The 21,227-nt window shown below is 41.6% G+C and overlaps 1 protein-coding gene and 1 non-coding gene across 2 annotated transcripts in view; both read right to left on the bottom strand.

The window, feature by feature from the left end:
* The window catches only part of Galm (galactose mutarotase), a 57,755-nt gene extending 37,297 nt beyond the window's left edge, over positions 1–20,458 (bottom strand). The window contains exons 1-4 of the mRNA XM_047523295.1: positions 20,174–20,458; positions 11,925–12,079; positions 7,562–7,768; positions 1,487–1,568 (exon numbers count right to left, since the gene is read on the bottom strand). Of these exons, the coding sequence (XP_047379251.1) occupies positions 1,487–1,568; positions 7,562–7,768; positions 11,925–12,079; positions 20,174–20,363 (634 nt within the window). The 5' untranslated portion in view covers positions 20,364–20,458. The remainder of the gene's footprint in view (positions 1–1,486; positions 1,569–7,561; positions 7,769–11,924; positions 12,080–20,173) is intronic.
* On the bottom strand, positions 6,300–6,372 carry Trnav-aac (transfer RNA valine (anticodon AAC)). The gene has a single exon. It is a non-coding gene; the product is annotated as a tRNA-Val (tRNA).
* Positions 20,459–21,227: the final 769 nt, after the last annotated feature.

Genomic DNA, 21,227 nt, shown 5'->3' on the forward strand with positions numbered 1-21,227 from the left:
AGCCACCTCTATCTGGGCCTGCCACCCGGGCCGAGCTTTACCCAGTGGGCAGACTCACCCGTGGCTCCACTTCAGTCCGAGTCTCTCAATGCCTCCCCTTCTTAACTCCTGGGTTCTGGAGCGACCGGGGGTGCAGTCTCCCTCTAGGCCGCCATCTTGGATCGCCCCGTGAAGAGAGCCCGCAGCCGGAGTGGGCAGTGCCGCCTGAAGAGGTCTCCGGCTGCCCTGCCCTTATCCCTGAGGCTGACTGCAGATCGAGGCTCTCCGCTGGTTCTTTGCAGGAGTACACTGCACTGCAGGGGCTCCGGGACTCGGAGCGTGCTCTGTTCAGACAGGCTCTCACTAGCGGGCCAGTTCCGTTCCGAGAACCTGGAGAAGCTGGCTGTGTGGGCCTATTTTATTTATTTTTATGTGGTGCTGAGGATCAAACCCAGGGCCTCATGCATGCTAGGCAAGTGCTCCCCCACTGAGCTACAACCGCAGCCCCCACAATTATCTTTTATAATCATGACAAATAATCTTTCCATAGCACGAATTATGCATTTTTGTACTTTTCATTTGATCAAAACAATAGGATATAGCATAAGAAGATTTTACAAATATATACAAGTCACTACGCACTTACGTCATAACCTGCATTTATAAGCTACTTAGTTCACTTTCTTCCTCATCAGTCCCTTACAGCAGCCGTACTGTTTTTCCTTATAATTCACAACATACAGTTCTAATGCATTAATTCTGCATCCAGGACAAAATGAGCCAACTTCACTGTGGAATCATATTGATCAGATTATGCATAATGAACCTCACTATTATGTATAATTATAATGCACCAATTAAAAAAAAAAAAGATGGGCCAGCTCACTCATGCTCATCTATTGAGTCATTTAAATATCAAAAGATGACACATATTGCCAAGACAAACATAAAAGCCTTTAAATCCTGTCTTGGAATCAGGAAAATATTCAAAACTGTGATGCCAAAAATTTTAACTCATCTATCTCAATTTCTCATTATTATTCCAATTAGTTTTATGTTTATGGAAGTTTCTAACTCCTGCTGTTAACTCAAGTCACTGTTGAGTACACAGGCTCACAGGCTTATCTTTTCCTTATAAAAATGTTAAACTAGCAGCCATAAACACAACCCCATTGTTTTAAAGAGGCCAAACTAAAACTAAATTCCTTGCCTAGTGTAGGGCAGGAGTTCAGTAAACCTGAAGTGCTTTCTTATGCAGATTGTTTTTAACTTAAACTTTGAACTGATTTTAATTTACAGACATGTGGTAAAAATAGTACACTGCGGGAAGTCCATCTTACATAAACATGATACAAATATCAAAAACTAAGAAATCAACATTGGAATGAGTCTATTAACTAAACTATAGCCTTCAATAGGATTTTACCAGTTTCTCTACTAATGTCCTTTCTTGGGCTTGGAATCCAATTGGTGACCTACCTTACATAAAAAGGTTAAATTCACTAACCTGTAGGAATCAGGGTTTCATCCACAGGCAAGAAAGCATCAGCTTCTATGGTGACTTCATGGTCATATATATTTGGGGAGCCCTGGGAGGGAAAAGGAAAAGGAAAAAAAAAAAAAAAAAAGATTTACTACTTAGTCTTATTTTACATATTTGCTTTGTAACCTTTCTTGCAAAAATGTTTTCAGGCATTGACAAAAATTTTAGAAATCCAATTGACCAATGATGTTGCTGAGTAAACAGGGTCATCTTACTGTTGAGTAGACAGGGCCTCCAAACAACCACTGATAACATTTGTAAGAAGCCCAGCATATATTTTCTTTTCCAAGGGGAATGTGAAGCTGAGAAGTCAAGGAAGCCACAGTGGCTTGGAAGCCTTTTTGGCTCTCAGCTTCTCAGTGGAGGAGTTTCTGCTACTCTCTCATATAGCAGGCAAAGAGAGGAGAAAGGGTCACTCACGCATCATGCACAGTCCTGGGGGGTCAAGGCACTGCCTCTAGGCCCACTAGAGGGGACACCTGTCACCTCTCTCCCAGCTCCCACCTAGAGGCACCACTCCCTGCCACATGACAGAAGCCCAAGAATCAAAATCGTGTTGCCCTTTTGAAAGAGAGAGAAAGGCAGGTACATGTCAGGCAAGGTGGCGCACACCTGTAATCCCAGCTCCTGCGGAGTCTGAGGCAGGAGGATCACAAGTTTAAGATCAGCCCGAGCAATTTCCAAGACCTATCTCCAAATAAAAAATAATAAGTAGGACTGGGGAGATAGCTCAGTTGGTAGAGTGCTTACCTCGAAAGCACAAGGCCCTGGGTTCAATCCCCAGCACCGCCAAAAAATAAAAAATAAAAATAATAAAGTAAATAATAAATAAAAAGGACTGTGAAAGTAGCTCAGGGTGTAAGGCCCTGGGTTTGATCCCCAGTACTGGGAAAAAAAAAAAAAAAATAAAGGCTGGTACAGGAAGCTTGGGTCAGTGGTCAGAGGCTTGGGGTCTAGTTTCCACTCACTAAGCAGCCCCAGGGAAGCCATGTAACCTATCTCTCTCTCTCTCTCTCTCTCTCTCTCTCTCTCTCTCTCTCGGTAAAATTGGGATTATGATATCCCTACTTTTTCTAGGATTTTTGTGAGGCACAGTGTAGTAAGGGCTGTTTGCAAATTGGGAAATAAATTTATACATGTATGTTTTTATTGCAAAGGATTATTTTTGCAAAGGATTATTTTTTCTTATCCATAGTAACATATTTTGAAGCCTCACAGCAGAAGATGGGAAAGAGGAACCAAGAGAGGGCTTTTGCTTAGAGAAGCTCAAAAGTCAGCCCACCCAACCCCTCCCCACCACAACAAAGAATTATCTGGCCCAAAATGTCAGCGGTGTTGAGGCCGAGAAACTGAGTGAAGCTGAACCGAAGCCTCTGCTGAGTGGCAGAGAGTAAGCAGAGGGGCAGAGGGCTGCAGGCTGCCTGGACACAGATTCTATGGTGAGAAAGATTCAGGCCACACAATCAAATTGGGGAGTCATTTTAAGATGAAAGGACAAGATTTAGAGACCATGAGACTCCATGTGGAAATGGTGCAAAAACTGGTTTAATGACACTGTGGGGAGGTTCTGCTGCTGCACAACTGATTTCCTCTCCCAGTGAGTTTGGGCTAAGCAGAGGTAGGAGGAGATGGGGCAAGACCAGGACAGGGGCCTCTCCTCTGCTCATGCTTCCTCACTTAGCCACTTGTTTGGTCCCTGTTCTGACCTGGGAAGGCAGGTCCAAAATGGGAGCGGGCGTGCACCCCTGCCCAGTGCAGCTTCAGACATCAGGGTGTCTCTCCTGGGTAGTGGCTCCTCCCCACTGCCATCCTCCTACATCCAGGGTGGTGCTGGCAAGGAGGAGGCCTTTGGGACTAAAGAGAGCGGGGATGAGGAAAGGGAATTTAGAACTGTGTCCTCAGCTCTATTTGTTCAATGCTCAGCTCAACAGGGATATTTTGTTCAGCTTTGTTTTTCAGCGCTGGGGATTGAAATCAGGGATTTGCATATACCAGAGAAACACTCTACTACTGAGCCAGGGCCAGCTCTGACTTGGAAGTTTTGTTCAGTTCAGGCACGGGCAAGGAAGGTTGAGTACAAGACCACGATATGGTATTAGATTGACAGCTTTGGCCCACAGAGAGCACGGAAGGGTCCCAGAAAAGGACAGCCAGACCAAAAAACATGTCCATCCTTTCTTTGCATACAGGAACCTTGAGAGACGCGACCTCTCTTATGCCACCCAGTTAGCGAAGCCTGCAGGAGATGACTCCTGGCCTAGCATTTATCCAGGTCCTCATTCTGTTTCCTCAGGTGCCTGCCTCCTTCCATTCTTTTTCTTTTTTTCTTATGATAAATGCTTATTTATAACCAGAATACTGTACTGATTTCTATGAGTATAGATGAGTTGTACCTGTTCTAGAACCTCACATAAATAGAATCATACAGTAGACATTCTCTTGTGCCTTATAATGTTCTTGACAGCATTCATGTTATTGGATCAGTAATTTGACCCTTTTTATTGTTGAGTAATATTCTACTATACCACTATATCACAATTTGTCTATCCATTCTCTTGATGGGTAGATAGACTTGTGGGTTGTTTCCAGTGTTTTATTCCTATGAACAAGGCTGCCTAAGAGTTTCTTTTTCTGTTTGTTTTGTTTTGTTTTGTTTTGTTTTTAAAGCAATGGGTAGGGGTTGGAGATATAACTCGGTTGATAGAGTACTTGCCTCGCAAGCCCAAGGCCGTGGGCTCAAACCCCAGCACCACACACACACACACACACACACACACACACACACACACAAGGAATACCCATTAAAGCAATGGGCAGGAAGAAAATGAATTAACCTGAAAATCACACACCAAATAAATTGATGAGTTTGGGATGTTAATATGCTGGGAGGAGAAGGAAAAGAACGTTCTCTATTCTCTCAGTGGTCTCTGAGTCACCAGGCAGCACTAACATCCCTTCATTAAAGAGAAGCATGCTTCAGGTCATGCCTCTTCTAGTGTGGAAAACTGCAATGATCTACTCTAGTGGAATATTACTGTTGGACCCATTTCCTTTCAAAGCTGATGAAAACTTGGCAAGAAATGCTGACTCACAAAGACCTTGAGTTTGTTTTGGTTAACTTGGCTTAATTACTACTAGTTTGTAACATTAACTATTTACAGAGTCCATTATGACTTGTACAGAGCTTTCTTTTAAAATCTTTTCTGTTCATTGCCACAGCTACTGCCTTAATTCAGTTGTGAACGCGTCTAGCAGGAGTAACATACTGTTGACTACCACTCAAAAGTCATAGTGACCTTCCCTTTACCTGTACCCTCCCTTTCTCCTGGAAGAAACCTGACTCATTGATTTATTCTATGTTAAGTCATAGATTTCAGGCAAGGGACCTTTCCTAGTCCCCAGGGGCCAGATTTTGGTTGGTCTAAATCAAGCATGGCAGTCTCAGACTCCCATTGGCAGAGAATGAGTCACACTTTTGGCCAATGAAATGTGAGTCTGCCAGGGGCTTCTAGAAAAGGTAGTACTTGTGCTTAGAAAAGAAATTTTAGAGATAAGAGAAAGGTATAGGTTCTCTTTTGTCTCTGGGGGTGACTGTAGAGGAGGTGACTCCTGGAACTGTAGCAACCACCCAGGAACAAAGCTGAAGACAAAAGCCAAAACACAGAGGAAGTAGAATGGAAAAATTCAAGAACCTGGTTCCTTGATGACGTCCCCTCCTAGTCATACCAGAACCACAGCTATTGCTTTTCATTTCAAATTCTGCTAGGCCTGCTCTCATAGGTCTTTAGGTTAAGTTTCAAACACAGTTCTCATGCTCTACCTTTCAGACCTCTGACACGCAAACTGGAAGTGACAAGCCAATGCTTGGACCCAAAAATAGAATAAAAATACCATTGGTTAGATTTAGAAAATTTTAAAAAAGTGAACAGATGTAACATAAGCTGGCTACTTTATTCATTTGTTATTTTTTGTGTGTGGTGCTAGGGATTGAACCCTGAGCTTTGTGTATGCTAGGCAAGTGCTTTACCACTGAGCCACATTTTTAGTTGATTATTCTACTTATTTATTTATTTATTTTTGTGGTGCTGGGGATTAGAACCCAGGGCCTTGTGCATGTGAGGCAAGCGCTCTACCAATTGAGTTATATCCCTAGCCCCCTAGTTGATTACTTTAAATATCATGTTTTGAATTATTTCCCTGAAGAGGACTTGACAGATGAAAATGCTTCCCAGGATAGGGCAAGGAATGTTCTGAATATGCAGAGACTCTTGACCCCAGGCCTGGGAACCATCTTACTCCTATCCAAGTGCCCCAGAAAGCTGGTGCCCTCAATCCTGAAGCTGGTGGTTGTGGATTCGAGCTGCATTACTAAGATGGTCTAAGGGAGGTTTATACTGACCACTCTTCTGGGTGGGTCTCTGATTTGGGAAAGTATTCTTCCTCTGGAAAGAGATTCAGAAATACCTGTCACTCCAAGTCCCTGCAGGATGGGAAGGGTGATCAATGCGGAGGACCTTAGTAAACCTTACATTCCCATTTTGTCTCCTTCACTGGAAGCACATGGCAGATGGAATACTTTGTGTGTAATTTTTCTTTCTATTTCTGAATCAATTCATTTAGATCATTCCCAAGATTATAAAATGGTATATTCGAAGTATACCAAAATGCAGAAAACAGAAAAATCACAATTTACTACCTACTTAATACAATATATATATTTTTTTCTATTTCTGCCCTTTCTGAGCCTATGTTATTTAGTATTTTTTTTTTTTTTTTAATGTGGTGCTGGGGATCGAACCCAGGGCCTCATGCGTGTTAAACAAGTGCTCTACCACTGAGCCACAACCCCAGCCCTCTGAACCTATTTTAAAAAGTAGATCCTCTTAACGACTGGGTGTTTTTGTTTTGTTCTTGACTTTTGGTTTGTTTTAAAGATCTCAAGAAGGTTGATAGATGTTTCAGAAGATAAGATCAAACAAGCAAAGATCCAGCTTTCTTATTTTTAAAGGGAAAATTTGGGAAATTTTATCAGAACCAATTAACTCTATTCTTGAAGAAAATTATCCCCCCTAAAAATCAGAAGCAAACTCCTAAAAGTTGGGGAGGGCAAAAATGCCAGCTAATACTAGTTGGCTATATATCATCCTGTAGGAAATCTTGTCTAAGTGATTCAGGTAGAGTAGACCATGATTTCCTCAGAAAAGGAGGAAGTAGTAGAATCTACAGTTGGGCTCAGCCTTCTATTCTGCCTCCTGTGATAACCTTCTCAAGAAGCTGAGACATTCCCTTTAGAAGGGAATAAGCAAGTTCAGAGGGGATCACTCAAGGGGACTGTTAAGTGTCTCTCTACCACCCACAGGTAGACATTTTTTGGGTCTTTCTACTTGGGTTTATCCCTACACTGGGTTGATTTCAATGTCTGTACTGACAACTTCATAAAGTGCTTCTAACAGTGGCTGATAAATAACAGGTAGCTATTATTATGAAATTAAGAACATGCCTATTATTCTAACAACAACAACAACAAAAAAACAAAAACAAAAAACTCTGGGTCTTCTAAATCCAAGTCTAATGTTCTTTCTACTATACTGTGCAGGGTATGACTGGTCGCCAGAATCCCTGGAAGGATCTGGTGGGCTACACAGTGGGAAGACACACATATTTAAAGGGACTGGGTTAAACATATTTCCAAGGATTACATCTGCTTCCTTAAGTGGAAGTAATTGGAGGGGGAAGTAGGAATACAATAAGGGAAGCAGATGTAAGCACATGCTGCAGTCAGATGAGAGGGAGTTCTTGAAATAGCTACCGGAACTCATACCCTTCTTGACAGTACAATGTATTCATTCCCTCTTCCTCTATGACTTCCATTTATTGAGTACCTACCATGAGCCAGATGCTCTCCTGGGTTCTTTTCATCACTGTCGGGATGACACCATCAGCAGAGTGAGTCCGTACTAAGTTGGTCTCTCTAGTCACAGTCCCTGGTTATCCCACGAAGCAAGTTAGTTACAGCAGGAGAGAAGTGAGTTCACTTACCTGGCCTGCCAGGTTGAAGTAAGAATGGTTGGTCAGATTGACCGGTGTGGTCTGACTGGACTGTGCTCTGTAGTTGACCACGAGCTCTCCACCATCCAGAGTGTACGTCACACAGACTTTTAACTCTCCAGGGTAGCCTTCCTCACCATCTGGACTGACACGGGAGAACTGGACGCCATTTGTCAGCACCTGAGGGGTCCAGAGGACCTAGAAAAAAGTGTTTTCAAAGCTGCTTATTTGCGTCAATCCCAAGCTAAATGCCACATTTCAATGTCTAAAGATGACTGATTCCAGAAAGGGAGTTATACAATCATTAAGACTTTTGATTAATATCCTGTATTTTAACTAATTTAAATCTCTGTTTTGTACAGAAAAGAGGCATTTTTCCTGTTTACCTATTCCCATTCCTTATACTCTTTCCTCTTAATGTTATATGTATGTATCTACAATGTTTTCCTCTTCCTCTTCTTTGAATTTTTCTTTGATATATATTTATTTTAATCTTGGAGCTCCATTATGGTGTCATGGAGCAATACCTTCTAATAGTACTAAAAAATAACCTTAATAAATCAACCCCTCTCTCTGGTGTACTGTATACAAATATTAATGAAAAAACACTCCAAGGTTCTCTTATTCCCTGGACAGAATTTATAACAAATTGGGCACTTGTTCCATTAGGAAGAGTTCCAGCCTACAAGTCAGGAGTCCTAGTTTTGGAGCCAGAACTATTCCTAGTTCATTGTGTGAATTTGGGCATCTATCTCTTCTATAAATTAAAGGAGTTGGAAAAATTACCTTGAAGGTTTCTCCTTATTCTAGCAACTACAATTCTAAGAATGGCAAGAAAAAAATGAAGGGAAGAATTCCCGTTCTTCCTGAATTAACATAGAGATTCCTCTTCTCTTTGCCTGAAAGGCCCCAAGATCACGCTAGCAGGGAAGGGAAAACCAGCATTTATCAAGTGTCCATTATGAACAAAGGCACCTAGTCAGAAACTTTACAGACATTATCTCATCTGTCTACTTCAAGTAGTGCCATCATCCTCATTGAGTGACCAGAGACTAGCTCAGGAAGGGTAAACTGCTGGCCCCAGGTCATGCAGCTAGTAAGTAGCAGTGGATTTGACCTAGCCCACGCCTGTTCCCTTATTTTACAATATCAACATGAGTTGACCATAGTCCTGGTCCTTTAGGGAGCTCTGAGATCACTAGTAAAGAATCTTTTGCACACATGAGACCCTCAATCTGTGGAGTATTCACCAGTCACTGATGTATTACATAAATCATCTTGCAAGGAATTATTTGGCTGAATCAAACAAAATTATCACCCCTGTAGTCAAAACTGTTGAAAACCAGAAATCTCTTATGGTTCCAACTAATATTATCCCTATGTTACAGGTAAACTAATAGAGTTCAGTGGAGTTAACCTGCCTGCTTCTACCCAGACATTCCAGAAGAGTAGACTAGAACCCGTTAATATAGCATAGTTTTAAAGGGGTTGTGGCTCAGTGGTAGAGCACTTGCCTAGCATGCCTGAGGCACTGGGTTCAATTCTCAGCACTGCATATAAATAGATTAATAAAATAAAGGTCTATCAACATCTAAAAAATATTTAAAAAAAAGAAAAAATATTGTTTAAAATGATACATGTAACTAGTGACAGAGTTAGGATTCAAACTCAGGTCTGGCTATCTACATGATTTCACATCTTAGTTTCAGTGAACAGTTTTGTTCAAATCTCCATTTTCAACAGAAGAGATAAAGTCAAACTCTCATTGAAAATACAGTTAAAAGATAATAATCTTCTGAATTAAAGGAATGGCCTATCAGCCCAGGCTCTGCCCACTCACTCTTGGCTGGGTCTGGCTCTCACAGATGTTCTGTTTGCCAGGAAAGGGAGCCCAGCAGGGATGGACGTCTCTACCTTCATCCACAATGAAAGCAGCTGGCATCTGACACAAATTCACTGAGCTTAGTAAAAAACTTAATTTATATACTAATTATCTCCCAGAAATATTGAACTTTTAAGACACTTAAAATAGGAAGCTGTTATATGTGCAATTAAAAAAAAAAAAAGAAAAAAGAATTCCCCAAATTTAAAATTCAAGGAATTAAATATTTGAAATAAAATGTTCTTAACTTGGTACCCAGATTTTCTCCTTTAGGGAAAGGACACAACTGAAAGATTTTTGTGTAAACAAATATTATCAAGTTACGTGTAATTCCTATTCATGGAAGAATTTCCTTGACCTTATAGTTTCTAAGTCTCCAGAAACTTTAAATCTTCGAACTTTCTTATACTATTTCAAATCCTGTCAGGTTATTTAATTTTCATCTTTTAAGAAATTGTGCTGATCTAAACAGAAAATACCCCCAACCTAAATTATTCATTCAGTAATTGTTGAGATCCAATATAACTTAAAATAAAGTCCATCTGATCCTGCTAATGATACTGTATCAAAACTTATTGCTCAAAAACTTTCAGTGGCTCCTTAAGAATACTCAGCTTTCCCCATTCATCTCTGGGCCCCAGCATAGACATTCTCTCGAATACGCACAGACTGAATGAAATGCTACCTGTTCTTCAAAAGCTGTTCAAGTCTCTCCCTCTTCAATACTTTTCCTTTGTTCATACTCAGCCCCTGTAATACACCATTAGCATCTATGTTATGGTGCCTGTTGAAGCTCACCTGTTAACAGTTATTTATGTAAGGGTCCATCTGCCTCATTAGTCTGTGAACCTCAGGAATTCCCAGCCTGTAATACACCCTGGTTCACAAAAGGGGCCCACTGCACCGAGGGATATTTGAATGTGTCCTCCAAAAGTTCATGTGTTGAAAACATAATTCCCAAATTCATGCTAATGATATTTGGAGATGCAGGCTTTGGCAGGTAGTTAGGATTAGAGGAGGTCATGAAAGAGGCAATCCGCAATGGCACTGGTTTTGTTTGAAGAGGAAGAAAGACCCAACCTTGCTCTGTCTTGCCACGAGAGGCCCTCTTTCGTGTTAAGATGCAGCAAGAAGGCCCTCACTAGAGGCCAGCACCACACTCTTGGACTCTCCAGTTTCCAGACTGTGAGGGGAAAAAAATCTTTACCTTTATATTTAGTCATAGCAACAGAAAATGGAGTAAGATAGATATGTATACTTACTATTTTGCTGTGTTAATAAAGGCAGTACAAATGAAGCAAAACTGCAGAAAACACCACAGTAGAACAGAAGGAGAAGAGCAAAATGCTGTTCTGAGGCTCCTCTGAAGAGCCCTGTCTCAGAACTAGGTCCACCTTCTTCTAGACAGGGTTTGCCCATGGACTTAGCATGTTCTAGAAGATCTCTACCCTCTGCCTTTTGCTCTCCCTAGTGTGAGGAGTCCATCACTGAAGAAAGGGGAACCAATGGGACAGTCTGGTTCTTGGCTAAGAGAGGAAGCTGGTGGGAGAGGGGAAAACCGAGAGCAAGAAGTTCCTTCAACAGGAGAGGAGGTGGTCAGAGGCAGAAAAAAAAAGAAATTATGACCTTTAGTTACCACACATCTCCCTTCCTATTTTCTCTATCTCCACTCTGGCAAATAACCTGTGTGGTATAATTTAAAACAGACAGACTCCCACAGGCTCTGAAGTAGGAGGCCAGAAACTCTGATCGCAGGGAGTGGCTTAATTCATTTGCTTTCCTGATCTTGTTTTCCAAAGATTGGAGTTTTTATGTAGGGAATGGAGTTTTTATTTAGAAAGGGGGAACTGGAGAGAACCTATGATAATTTTGAGGCACAAAGCACTTCAGTGGAAGGGTAGGCCTGGTGTGGTGCCACAATGCATGGGGAGGGTGCAACTAAGAGGAACAGGGCGGTGGCGCCCGCAGTGCCATGGAGGACACCAGCAGCTCTAGTACAGCAGCGAGGGTGTATAGCCAGGCAGCCCTGGCTGCCTGCTTAGGAATCATGTGCCTTTCACAGTCTCAGATTCCCATTTGGGTGATGATATGGGACTCCAGTAAAAGTCAGAGACAATGTACGTGAAGACCTATGCGTAGGGGGTAGGTGGTTATCATTAACGCACGTTTCTTCAACCTGACTCTCTGATTGCAACACTATGAGAAAGTCGTTCCCTATCTTTCCTAAGTCAGGGGTCGTGGTCCTTTCACTTGGGGATCCCTGCTTATGAGAGTCAGAAGAACTAGAGAAGGACAGGTCCTGGATGTGGCCATTCATCTGCTCCCCTAAGCCCTGGGAGCAGCCTTTTTCCTGGATTGTTTTACCACACACATGTCCCAGGGCCTAGGATTCTGCCTGGCAACAGAAGACATGCTTGTGGGTACTTTGGGAAGTGGACCAAGAAAGGACTCTGCTACATGCCCTGGACTCACCTTATCAAATCCTCTGAGTCCTCCATGCAGACTGTTGGGCCCATTGTTAATGGCCAGATGATACTCCTTCCCATCCAAGGTGAATGCTCCTTTGGCAATTCGGTTGGCCACCCTTCCCACCACTGCTCCAAAGTAGGGCTGCTTTTGGAGGTACCCTGCAAGGACAGGGATGACAGTGTTTTTAAAACTTCAAACAGAAAAGGAGGCGCACACTGAGGCCTATCACTTTCTTCTTGGGGAAGCCACAACTACCTCTAAGTTGGCCATATCAAACTCCTGGTGAAAGCACAGAAAAATGGTCTTTTTTTTTATACCTGACATTTTTCTGTTCGGGAAGTAATTCATATTGATTACAAACAGTTTCAAAGAATTTTATACCACACAAAGAAGAAATTTAAATCCTCCTTAATCTCATCACTAGAGAGAACCACTGTTAATATTCTTATTGATATCCTTCTGTCTTTCAGTGTAGTGTGCATATACTTTTTTTTTTTCTTTTTATAAACTGGGGCCTTAGTGTAATGCTGTTTTATAATCTACTATTTTCTAAATCAGTCAATTTTCTTAACTAAAAATTATACTTTTGTGTAGTCTTGGGAGAAAACTATTCAATTCCTCTTTCTCTTTTTATGTTTCTGTAAAATCATATAATTAGTACATGAAAATATCTTTAATGAGAGTTAAGTAATACCCAAGGATATAGATATTGCCAGAGGAAAGACGGGATGCCCAGTTAAATTTGAATTTCAGATAAAAAATAAATATTTATTTAATAGTGTTTAAATATGTTCATAGTATTATTATGGATGAGACAGTAAAAGTTGTTTACCTGAAATTTAAACCAGACTTCTTGTATTTTTCATTGGCTAAATCTGGCAACCTTAACACAGTAATACATTTTAAAAGCCTTTATTCACTTCTCTCTTCCTTTAATGGCAATCACTGTTAACAGTTTGGAATGTTTTTCTAATTGAATTAATTACATATAAGCATACTTGCAAGAACACAAACACACACATATTCTATACAGATATAATTGAGTTATATGCATTGTTCTGCAACTTTTCATTTATCAAATGTCTTAAGGGCTCTCCATGTCACCACTCTGTATCTATCATATTCCTTTCCATTGCTTGGGGGATAGTGATGAGAATAAAATGTTGTGGGGCTTTTTCTTTTGTGTGTGGGGAGGTTATAAAAAGCAATTTGCCATGGTTGTAGTTACACTTTAAACAAGAGCATATTCCTGTACTTTCCTTCTCTTTAAGTTTTTCTGGGCTGGCTTATAATGGAAGGGATTAAAGTTTGGAGACAGTTTGTTTCTGTAGGTAGATTCTATTCTATTTTCCACTCAGATGCACTCTGGACTCCATTCCCCTTTCCCGTGGTACTCCATCCTCCATGTCTAGTTGGGATTAGCAGAGAATGCAATTCAAACATATGAACTAGTTTTTCCACAGCTGGAGGGGCTCTAGGGATAGACCCTGAATCAGTTTGGCTGGCTGCAGGTCACAGTTCCCATGATGCAACTGGTTGGGCACACGTAGATCATTCTCTTCCGGGTCCTGGTTCCTTCCTAATCCATGGTGCCTCAGAATCGTGCCCATGAACTATTATAACAGCTGACACCCCGTACTTTCTAAGTCCCAGACACTTTCTCCGGGCTCTACATTTAATTCATTTCATCTTCAGAACATGTCTCTTAAGTAGATACTATTATTATCCCCATTTTACTGATGTGGAAACTGAGGACAGAAAAGCTTAGTAACTTGCTCCAAAACACTAGTTAGCAGAGGAACCAAGACTTGAATCCAAGTAGTCTGGCTCCTGAATGCACACTCTTAAGCATTACCTACCAGTGGTCCCTTGGTATACTTGTGGACTTCATTTCAGGACCCCCCAACACAATACCAAAATCTATAAATGCTCAATCCCTCATATAAAATGGGGTAGCATTTGCATAAAACCTGTGCACATCCTCTTTCTTTCTTCTTTCCTCAGTACTGGGGATTGAACACAGGGGTGCTCTACCACTGAGTGACATCCCCAACCTGTTTATTTTTATAATAAACTTGCAATTCTCCTGCCTCAGTCTCCTGAGTATCTGGGATTACAGGTGTGTGCTACTGCACCCAGCTCCTCCCACATACTTTAAATCATCTCTAATCCCTAAAACAATGTAAATGTCATGTAAATAGTTTTTGTACTCTAGGGAATGACAAAAAAAAAAAAGTCTAAACACATTTATGACTATTACAATTTTTCTCCCAAATATTTTTGATCTGTGGTTGGTTGAATCCACAGGTGCAAATTCATAGATATGGAGGGCCAACTGGATCAGCAGGCACTAGGCATCCCCACTGCTGGGGTCCATCACCCCATCAGTTCCCACCTCTCTCCCCACCTTCCTCCTTCTGAAGCTGCAGCTCTAGAACCCCTTAACAGTGGTTAAACAAAAAGAGTCCCAAAGGGCCAAACAACCTCTTCTTGGTTTCATTTCATCTTCTCTTCAGACAGAAAAGGGGATAATCCCTTTCCTGCCCACTATAAGGAGTCATTGCTGATACCCCTATAACAAAAGACAGGTTGGTGAGAGAAAAGCATACAAATTTATTTGATTATAGTTTTATGTAACACGGGAGCCTTCAGATTGAAGACTCAGAGATGCACGGTGAACTAACCATTTTTATTCTTAGGAGAGATGAAGCATAGACAGCCACTTAGAAATAGAAATGGACAAAAAGGGTATAATCTGAAAATAGTGATAGACTGAGGGGAAAACCCTGCAAGGTCTGTCAGTTCAGATTCCTTGTGGCCTGTCCGGGTGGCGCTCCTTCCTCTCAGTTATGAGGCAAGACCCTTTCTGAACAGGGGTCCTACAATCTGCAATTGAACAAAAGGTCGGAGAACTTTTTTTATGGCCAACTCTTAGAGAAAAAGTGTGTGTAGGCGGGTTAGAGAAATATTTCTAGGTTTTATGATGACTTTGGGGAAAGGGGGTTCTAGTTTCTATGGCCTACCTTGGGGAAGGGCAATTCTAGTTTCTATGGCATGCCTCAGGGGAGAAGGAGGGGTGATAGACAGCAGGGAAGGAGAAGGCCAGAGAGAAACCTTGCTTTGAGGTGGCTTCTAGAGACATGGCTTTGGGCTTTCTGAGTCCAATAAAGTTTAAAAATGTAAAGAAAAGCCGATTGTCTAAAAAAACTATCTGTAGCTATTTTTCAGTCCCATCTCAATTTTTTCCCACAAGTGTACCCAGAGCCCCCGTCCTCTGCTAGAGGTGTACTAGGCTTTGGAGACGATCTGACAGCAAAGCTCCTGCCACACGGGCTGGCAAGAATTCCCTCAGAAGCCATGACTCCTGGCAACAGTTCAATGGCCTGTGGAGATTAAAAGTACCTGCCAGTTCCTTGGTTTAGATTGGTAGTTTTTAAGAATTAATCCATGAGGATAGAGAGACCACTCTTCCAAGCTGTCTCTGATAAAACCTTAACTGAACAAATAGATTTCATACTATTTTCAAATGTATTTAAACTTTCATATCAAATCAGTTTTATGGAAAGTGACAATTCCAAAATGCAGAATAGGGCATGACTAAAAATGTATTTTGCATTGAAGAAGATACTGTTTTATGTGAAAAATTAAAAGTTCCTAGGTCAAGTCATGAATGTTGATTTAATCAAATCAACTCCTGAGCTGGGAGAAAGAAGACTGGAAAAGTTTGCCCCTTTTCCTGGGCAAGGCACTGGCCAGAATAAATCAATAAATTCTTAACCATGGTATATGGCCCTTTCCACTCCTCTGATGTCCCGAGATGCCCAACTATGACACCTGTCTCAAAAAGCCCAAAACTTCACCAGAATGCTCCAACATATGAGATAAAATGCCTCACTACTCTCCCTCAAAACTTAGCCCACATGGTGGTACACACCTATAATCCCAGCTACTCAGGAGGCTGAGTCAGGAGAACTGCAAATTCAGTGACAGCCTGGGCAACATAATAAGAACCCATTTCAGGAAAAAAAAAAAAAAAAGTTTATATCTATATCTATCTATACACACACACATATATATCATGTGAATATGTGCATATAAATTTATTATATATACACATATGCAGATATTATAACATAACATATGTAATATATATTATTAATGTAAACATTCTATATTTATAATATCATATTTATATAATTATATTATAGAATAAATAATATATAGTCTATATATTAAGTAATATATAATTTAATTTTTATACATACATATATTAATGTATATATACTTAATTATTTTTTTTAAAACCCCAAACATTTATTCCCTGAATGTTCTTTGACCAGATGAGGAAAATAACTGAACTTTAACCAACAAACATTCTAATTTTCCCAGACATTTTATATATTTTTAAAAGACTTTGGCTGCCCCAGATGAAGCTCTACACCATTTTTTGCAGGTTTAACAAAGTGAAGTAGAAAGCTCTAGTCAGATGAGGGAAGATATTTGGGGGCAAAGGAAGGAAAGGAGATAAAAAATGAATGGGTTAAAACACATACCTTAGATCATAGTGCACTGAATCATCATGACCCATTTGTTTCAGGGGAGGTACTACCCTGAAAAGGTTAATAAAAAACTTGCCCAAGGTGTCACACAGCTTTAAGAGACAAAGTGGGTATTTAAACCAGGAATCCTCAATGCTCCCATAAAGATAACTCTTAGGCATTTGCAATATTAAACTGCAGCCTCTAAACTGATTGCTCTTAGCCCCACCTCCTCTGCTGAACCCAGGCTTCTAAAAGCACTGTTTGTTTATTTATTTATTTGAGGTGCTGGGGATCCAACCCACAGCTTCACATGTGCTGGGCAAGTGCCATAATGGCTGTCGTGGCAGGAACAGATGGGTGTTTGTTAGTAACTGGGGGGGAATGGAAAGAAAGGAATCTCCTGTGTTATCTGGATAAGTTGTTCATACATGTGGCTTATAAGCAAATATTCTCATAACAGGTTTCGAATGATTGTAGGTGGAACGCAGAAAAAAAGAATTGTAAAGATAAGAAATGGCAGGCGAAACTCAAAAAAAGCATTACTGATTTTTTTTTCCTAGGCCATACATAGATCGTATAATTTACCTCTTAGAATCCTTCAAAAGAAAAAAAATCTCATTTTCCAGGGAGAAATTGAGCCATTCTGACCTCTGGTTATGGCTGCCATCCAAGCATTTATATAATCTATCTGGGAAACCAGAGAGTGTTCACATCCAACCTGGCAGTTACAAAAGGACCATGTCTCATCAAATTACCCATGCTTAGCTCTCCCTTGTAGCACAAAACACTTCTGGAATGTGATAATGTCAAGACAATACCTTGCCCTGTCAAATCTTATTACTTTAAATCATTTACCTATATGTTAACATATACTTACATAATCAGACATTTAAAAAGAATATATAGAAGGTCCTTTCCTACACCCTGCACTCCAACTATCCAGGGTCCTTTCTTAAGGACAACCACCATGGCTAGTTTTCTTTCTTCCTTTTTAGTGTGGTACTGGATATCGAACCCAGGGGTGCTCTACCACTAAACTACACCCAAACCCCTTTTTACTTTTTATTTTGAGACAGGGTCTCACTAAGTTTCCCAGGCTGCCTTGAACTTGAGATCCTTCTGTCTTAGCCTCCCGAGTAACTGGGATTACAGGAGTGCATCACTGTGTTGGGGTTAGTAGTTTCCTCATATGGATTTTAATAGATTAGAATTAACCAAAATAGTAGCAGAGAGCCATTTCATACTTTTCTGATTGAGGCAATATGCTTCCTGTTATGACACATGTAAAGTCTTATCTTTGGCAATATTAAAAGAATCCAGGAGAGACTGAAAGACAAGGCCTTCGAAAGGGAACTGGGGTCCACTTATGATAATCCTGAAGGTGGCTGAACATATCAGAAAGCATTATTAAATATTCTGAGGGTGTTTCCCCCTCAACTTCTTTTGAAAATAGCTTTCTTTCCTTTTAAAATAGTTAAATTATCAAAATCATAGCACAAGAATGAAAATGTCCATCTTGGACCAGCACCAAGAAGAATATTTGAAACACTAATTCGAATTCTGTGAAGCTGTGATGCCTTCTGCTGAGAAAATGCCATTGAACATTCTCAACATATGTTGGTACTAAGGAGGGCAATAAAATACTGGCTAGATCACTCTAGTCTAAGGGGAGCTAATGTGTTTTCTCCCTTTTAAGAACATTTGGGGATGATTCTTTCACCGAGACTCCCACAAGGTTTACAGTCTCACACAGGATTATGCGAATGTCTCTGCACTTCCACACCTAACAAGAAACTGGTGCTTCCTGGGTGCCGTGTCATCCGGAACATGTCATCACGGCTCACATTCTGTATGAATTCCAAAGATGCCTTGTGCGTTGAGATTCATGTGACTCCTATCTCAGAACTAAAAATGGCAAGAAATGAGGGAGGTGTGCGGTATGTCTGTAGGGGGTGGATAGTACCTCTGTGAATGGTGATAAGGGATGGTGCCCACATCTTTTTATCCCCAATTCTATCCCTGGATCTGGAATTCTAGGTTATATATCCAATTCTCCTTTGACTCCCCTGAGCAATTTTGCATGAGTCAAGTACACTTTTTGAGCTGGGTGTGGTGGGTAAACTGTGATCCCAGCTACTTGGGAGGCTGAGGCATGAGGATTAGAGTTTGAGGCTGGCCTGGACAACTTAAGGTGATACTGTCTCAAAATTAAAATAAGAAGGGTCAGATATGTAGCTCAGTGGTATAGCGCATGTCTAGCATGTGTAAGGCCCAGGACCAAAAGAACTAAACAAAATGATGTAATCTTTTGTGATTCTATTGCATTCTAGAAAAGGGTTATGCTACCCGCAGAGGCAAGTGACTCAGCAAAGTGATTACAGAGAATCCTCTTTGGTCACTTGCCTGCCCTCTTGCCTTCTAATTCTGAAGATGCGTGGACACACAGAGGATGGAAATTGAAGCTGGTTTTTCTCACATCCACCTTCCTCACTTAAGTTGCTACTACAGAAGCTACCTGCTTCTCCAAACCAAGTTGCGGGGCTCCAGGACAGGTGAAGACAAGCAGAGGCAATCAACAGGACCTTCAGCAATGATCTTACAATAAATTTTGTTAAGGAAACAGAGCAAAGTTTTTTTCTAAGAGGAAGACAAAACTCTTAAGAGTTTTCCTGTTGACCCCAAACCAAGAGCCAAGTTAAACATCTAAATAACCAAACAGATAGAAAGACACACCAAAGGGAAACCTCAAACCTCAAATTTTCCTGCAGAATTTGTCCACACCCCAGCACCCAGCAGAGCTTATTAATTCTCACTTTTCCTTCCCCAATTTTATTTCAGACCTCATTTTCTGTTTGGTTACACTGCAGTGCCAAGAGACAGCACCATGTACACTTTCTGATGCTGCAATCCAACTGCAATTGTAATTATATATTTCTGAAGTTACTTAGGTTAAAAACCATCTCCTTAGCTAAACTGCAAGTTCTGTGAAGGGGATGCGGTGGGGGCTTGTCTGTGTGGTTGAATGAGTTCTTTGACTTATCGGAGTTTCAAAATGCACGAATCAACACATGATTCTAATTACCCTTGGACCCCAAAGCGATGAAAGTCCATCTAGTTAGAGTTGGTTTTCTCCCTTTCGTTCAGTACTTGCTTATTGAGCAGCAAGGGAGGAGGGTAGGAGCAGGGGCTGGGGCATTATAACCCTAACAGCCAGGCTCTCTGCTGAGCTTACACGCAGCTTGGAATACGGAGCATTTCTGGGACAATCAGTCCTCAAAGAGAATCCGATGAAGAAAAGAGGAAGTAGGAGACACAAGTCTTTGATTTTTCCTTCTTCTGAAAAGAGCATAAAAGGAAGAAGGAGGAGCCACACCCCATGTTGCCTGCAGTTCAAAGTTCGCTCCAGGGCTGCTGGAATTTTTGTCTTACTAGTAATTGACTTTTTGCGTTAACTGAGGCAAAGCCTGAATGGATAACCAGCAGCCAAGAAACCAAGTCCTTTAGCTACTTGCAATCATTCTGAGTTTTCTTTTTTCCATGCTTCGGAACGCCACACAGCCGTTAGCCCGATCCACGCACTCCCAAGTTAGACGGTCCCAAGCTCACTCAGGGACTTTGACCTCAGTCCCTCGCCCCGCAGGCGGCCCGAAAGGTTGGGGTGCGTGAAGGGTGGGCCTGGCCACCCAGCAACCGGGGCAGGGTGTAACCCACCTTCCAACTCGGCGAAGCCGAGAACCACGTCGGAGGCTTTCCCCTGCCTGTCTTTGACCTCCAGAGCTGTGATGGTGCAGCCCCAGGAGATGATGTCCACTTTCAGCAGGTCTGACTGCAGCTGGAACTTCTCCACTGTCCCTCCCCCCGAGGGCAGCTCGCCAAACACTGTCCTGGTCACCGAAACCATGGGGGAAAGTTTGGCGCGTGCAGCTACTCCCTGCTCTTAAAACTCCAGCAGCCAAGCTTAGGAGCACTCAGGTTAACTGGAGAAGGGGCGGGACTCGGCTCAGGCTCCTCCCCTTCCTCGCCTGGATTTAGCTAGTGACCACTCCTGCCAAAAATATCCTCTGGGGCCTTTCCATATCCTTCCTTTGCTTGAGGTGACAGAAAGGCAGACCGAGCGTTTACTGACCCTGGCTGCACTGCATGTTGGGAATGGTAGTCCTTGGGAGGTGAAATTGCATTTTGGGGCATGTAGTCTTTTAAAACTCAAATCTTGCGTCTTTTGGGTCCACTTGCTTCCTCTGCACACCTTCTCAGCGTGCAATGATCAGGTCCTTAATGTTGGTGGCTGGCTGTCAAAGTACTGGAAAATACAGAGACCAGAATAAGGGAAAGTGAGACAGATCATTGGAGTGTGGGGGGGGGGGGGCTGGTTAACTCTATGATCCGGGGCATAAGAGTACAGAGGTAGTTTAGAAAAGGGTAAATCACTGCAGGCTTCTCAGCACACTGATTGAAGATTTATTCTTTATTTCACACAGGATGAAACCCTGGACATGGAGTCACTGCTCAGGAGCCTCCTCAGGACTGCCAGCCGGCAGTAGCAGCCTAGACATGGTTAGGGTAGAGGGGTCAGGACCTCCTTATATGGGGATGATCAGAGATAGCCTCAGACTTTCTTTTCTTTTAAGGGACTGAGGCAGAGTCATGAATATCTTACCCTTCTTGTTCCTGAAGTACAAAGTTCCTTTAGGAAAGAATTAAGGGAACAAATATTTATTGTAGTCCCTGTAAATGTCGAATACTGTACCTTTGTTGTCTCCTTTAC

Source organism: Sciurus carolinensis, chromosome 13, assembly GCF_902686445.1.
Source record: "Sciurus carolinensis chromosome 13, mSciCar1.2, whole genome shotgun sequence".
NCBI classification, from domain to species: Eukaryota; Metazoa; Chordata; class Mammalia; order Rodentia; family Sciuridae; genus Sciurus; species Sciurus carolinensis.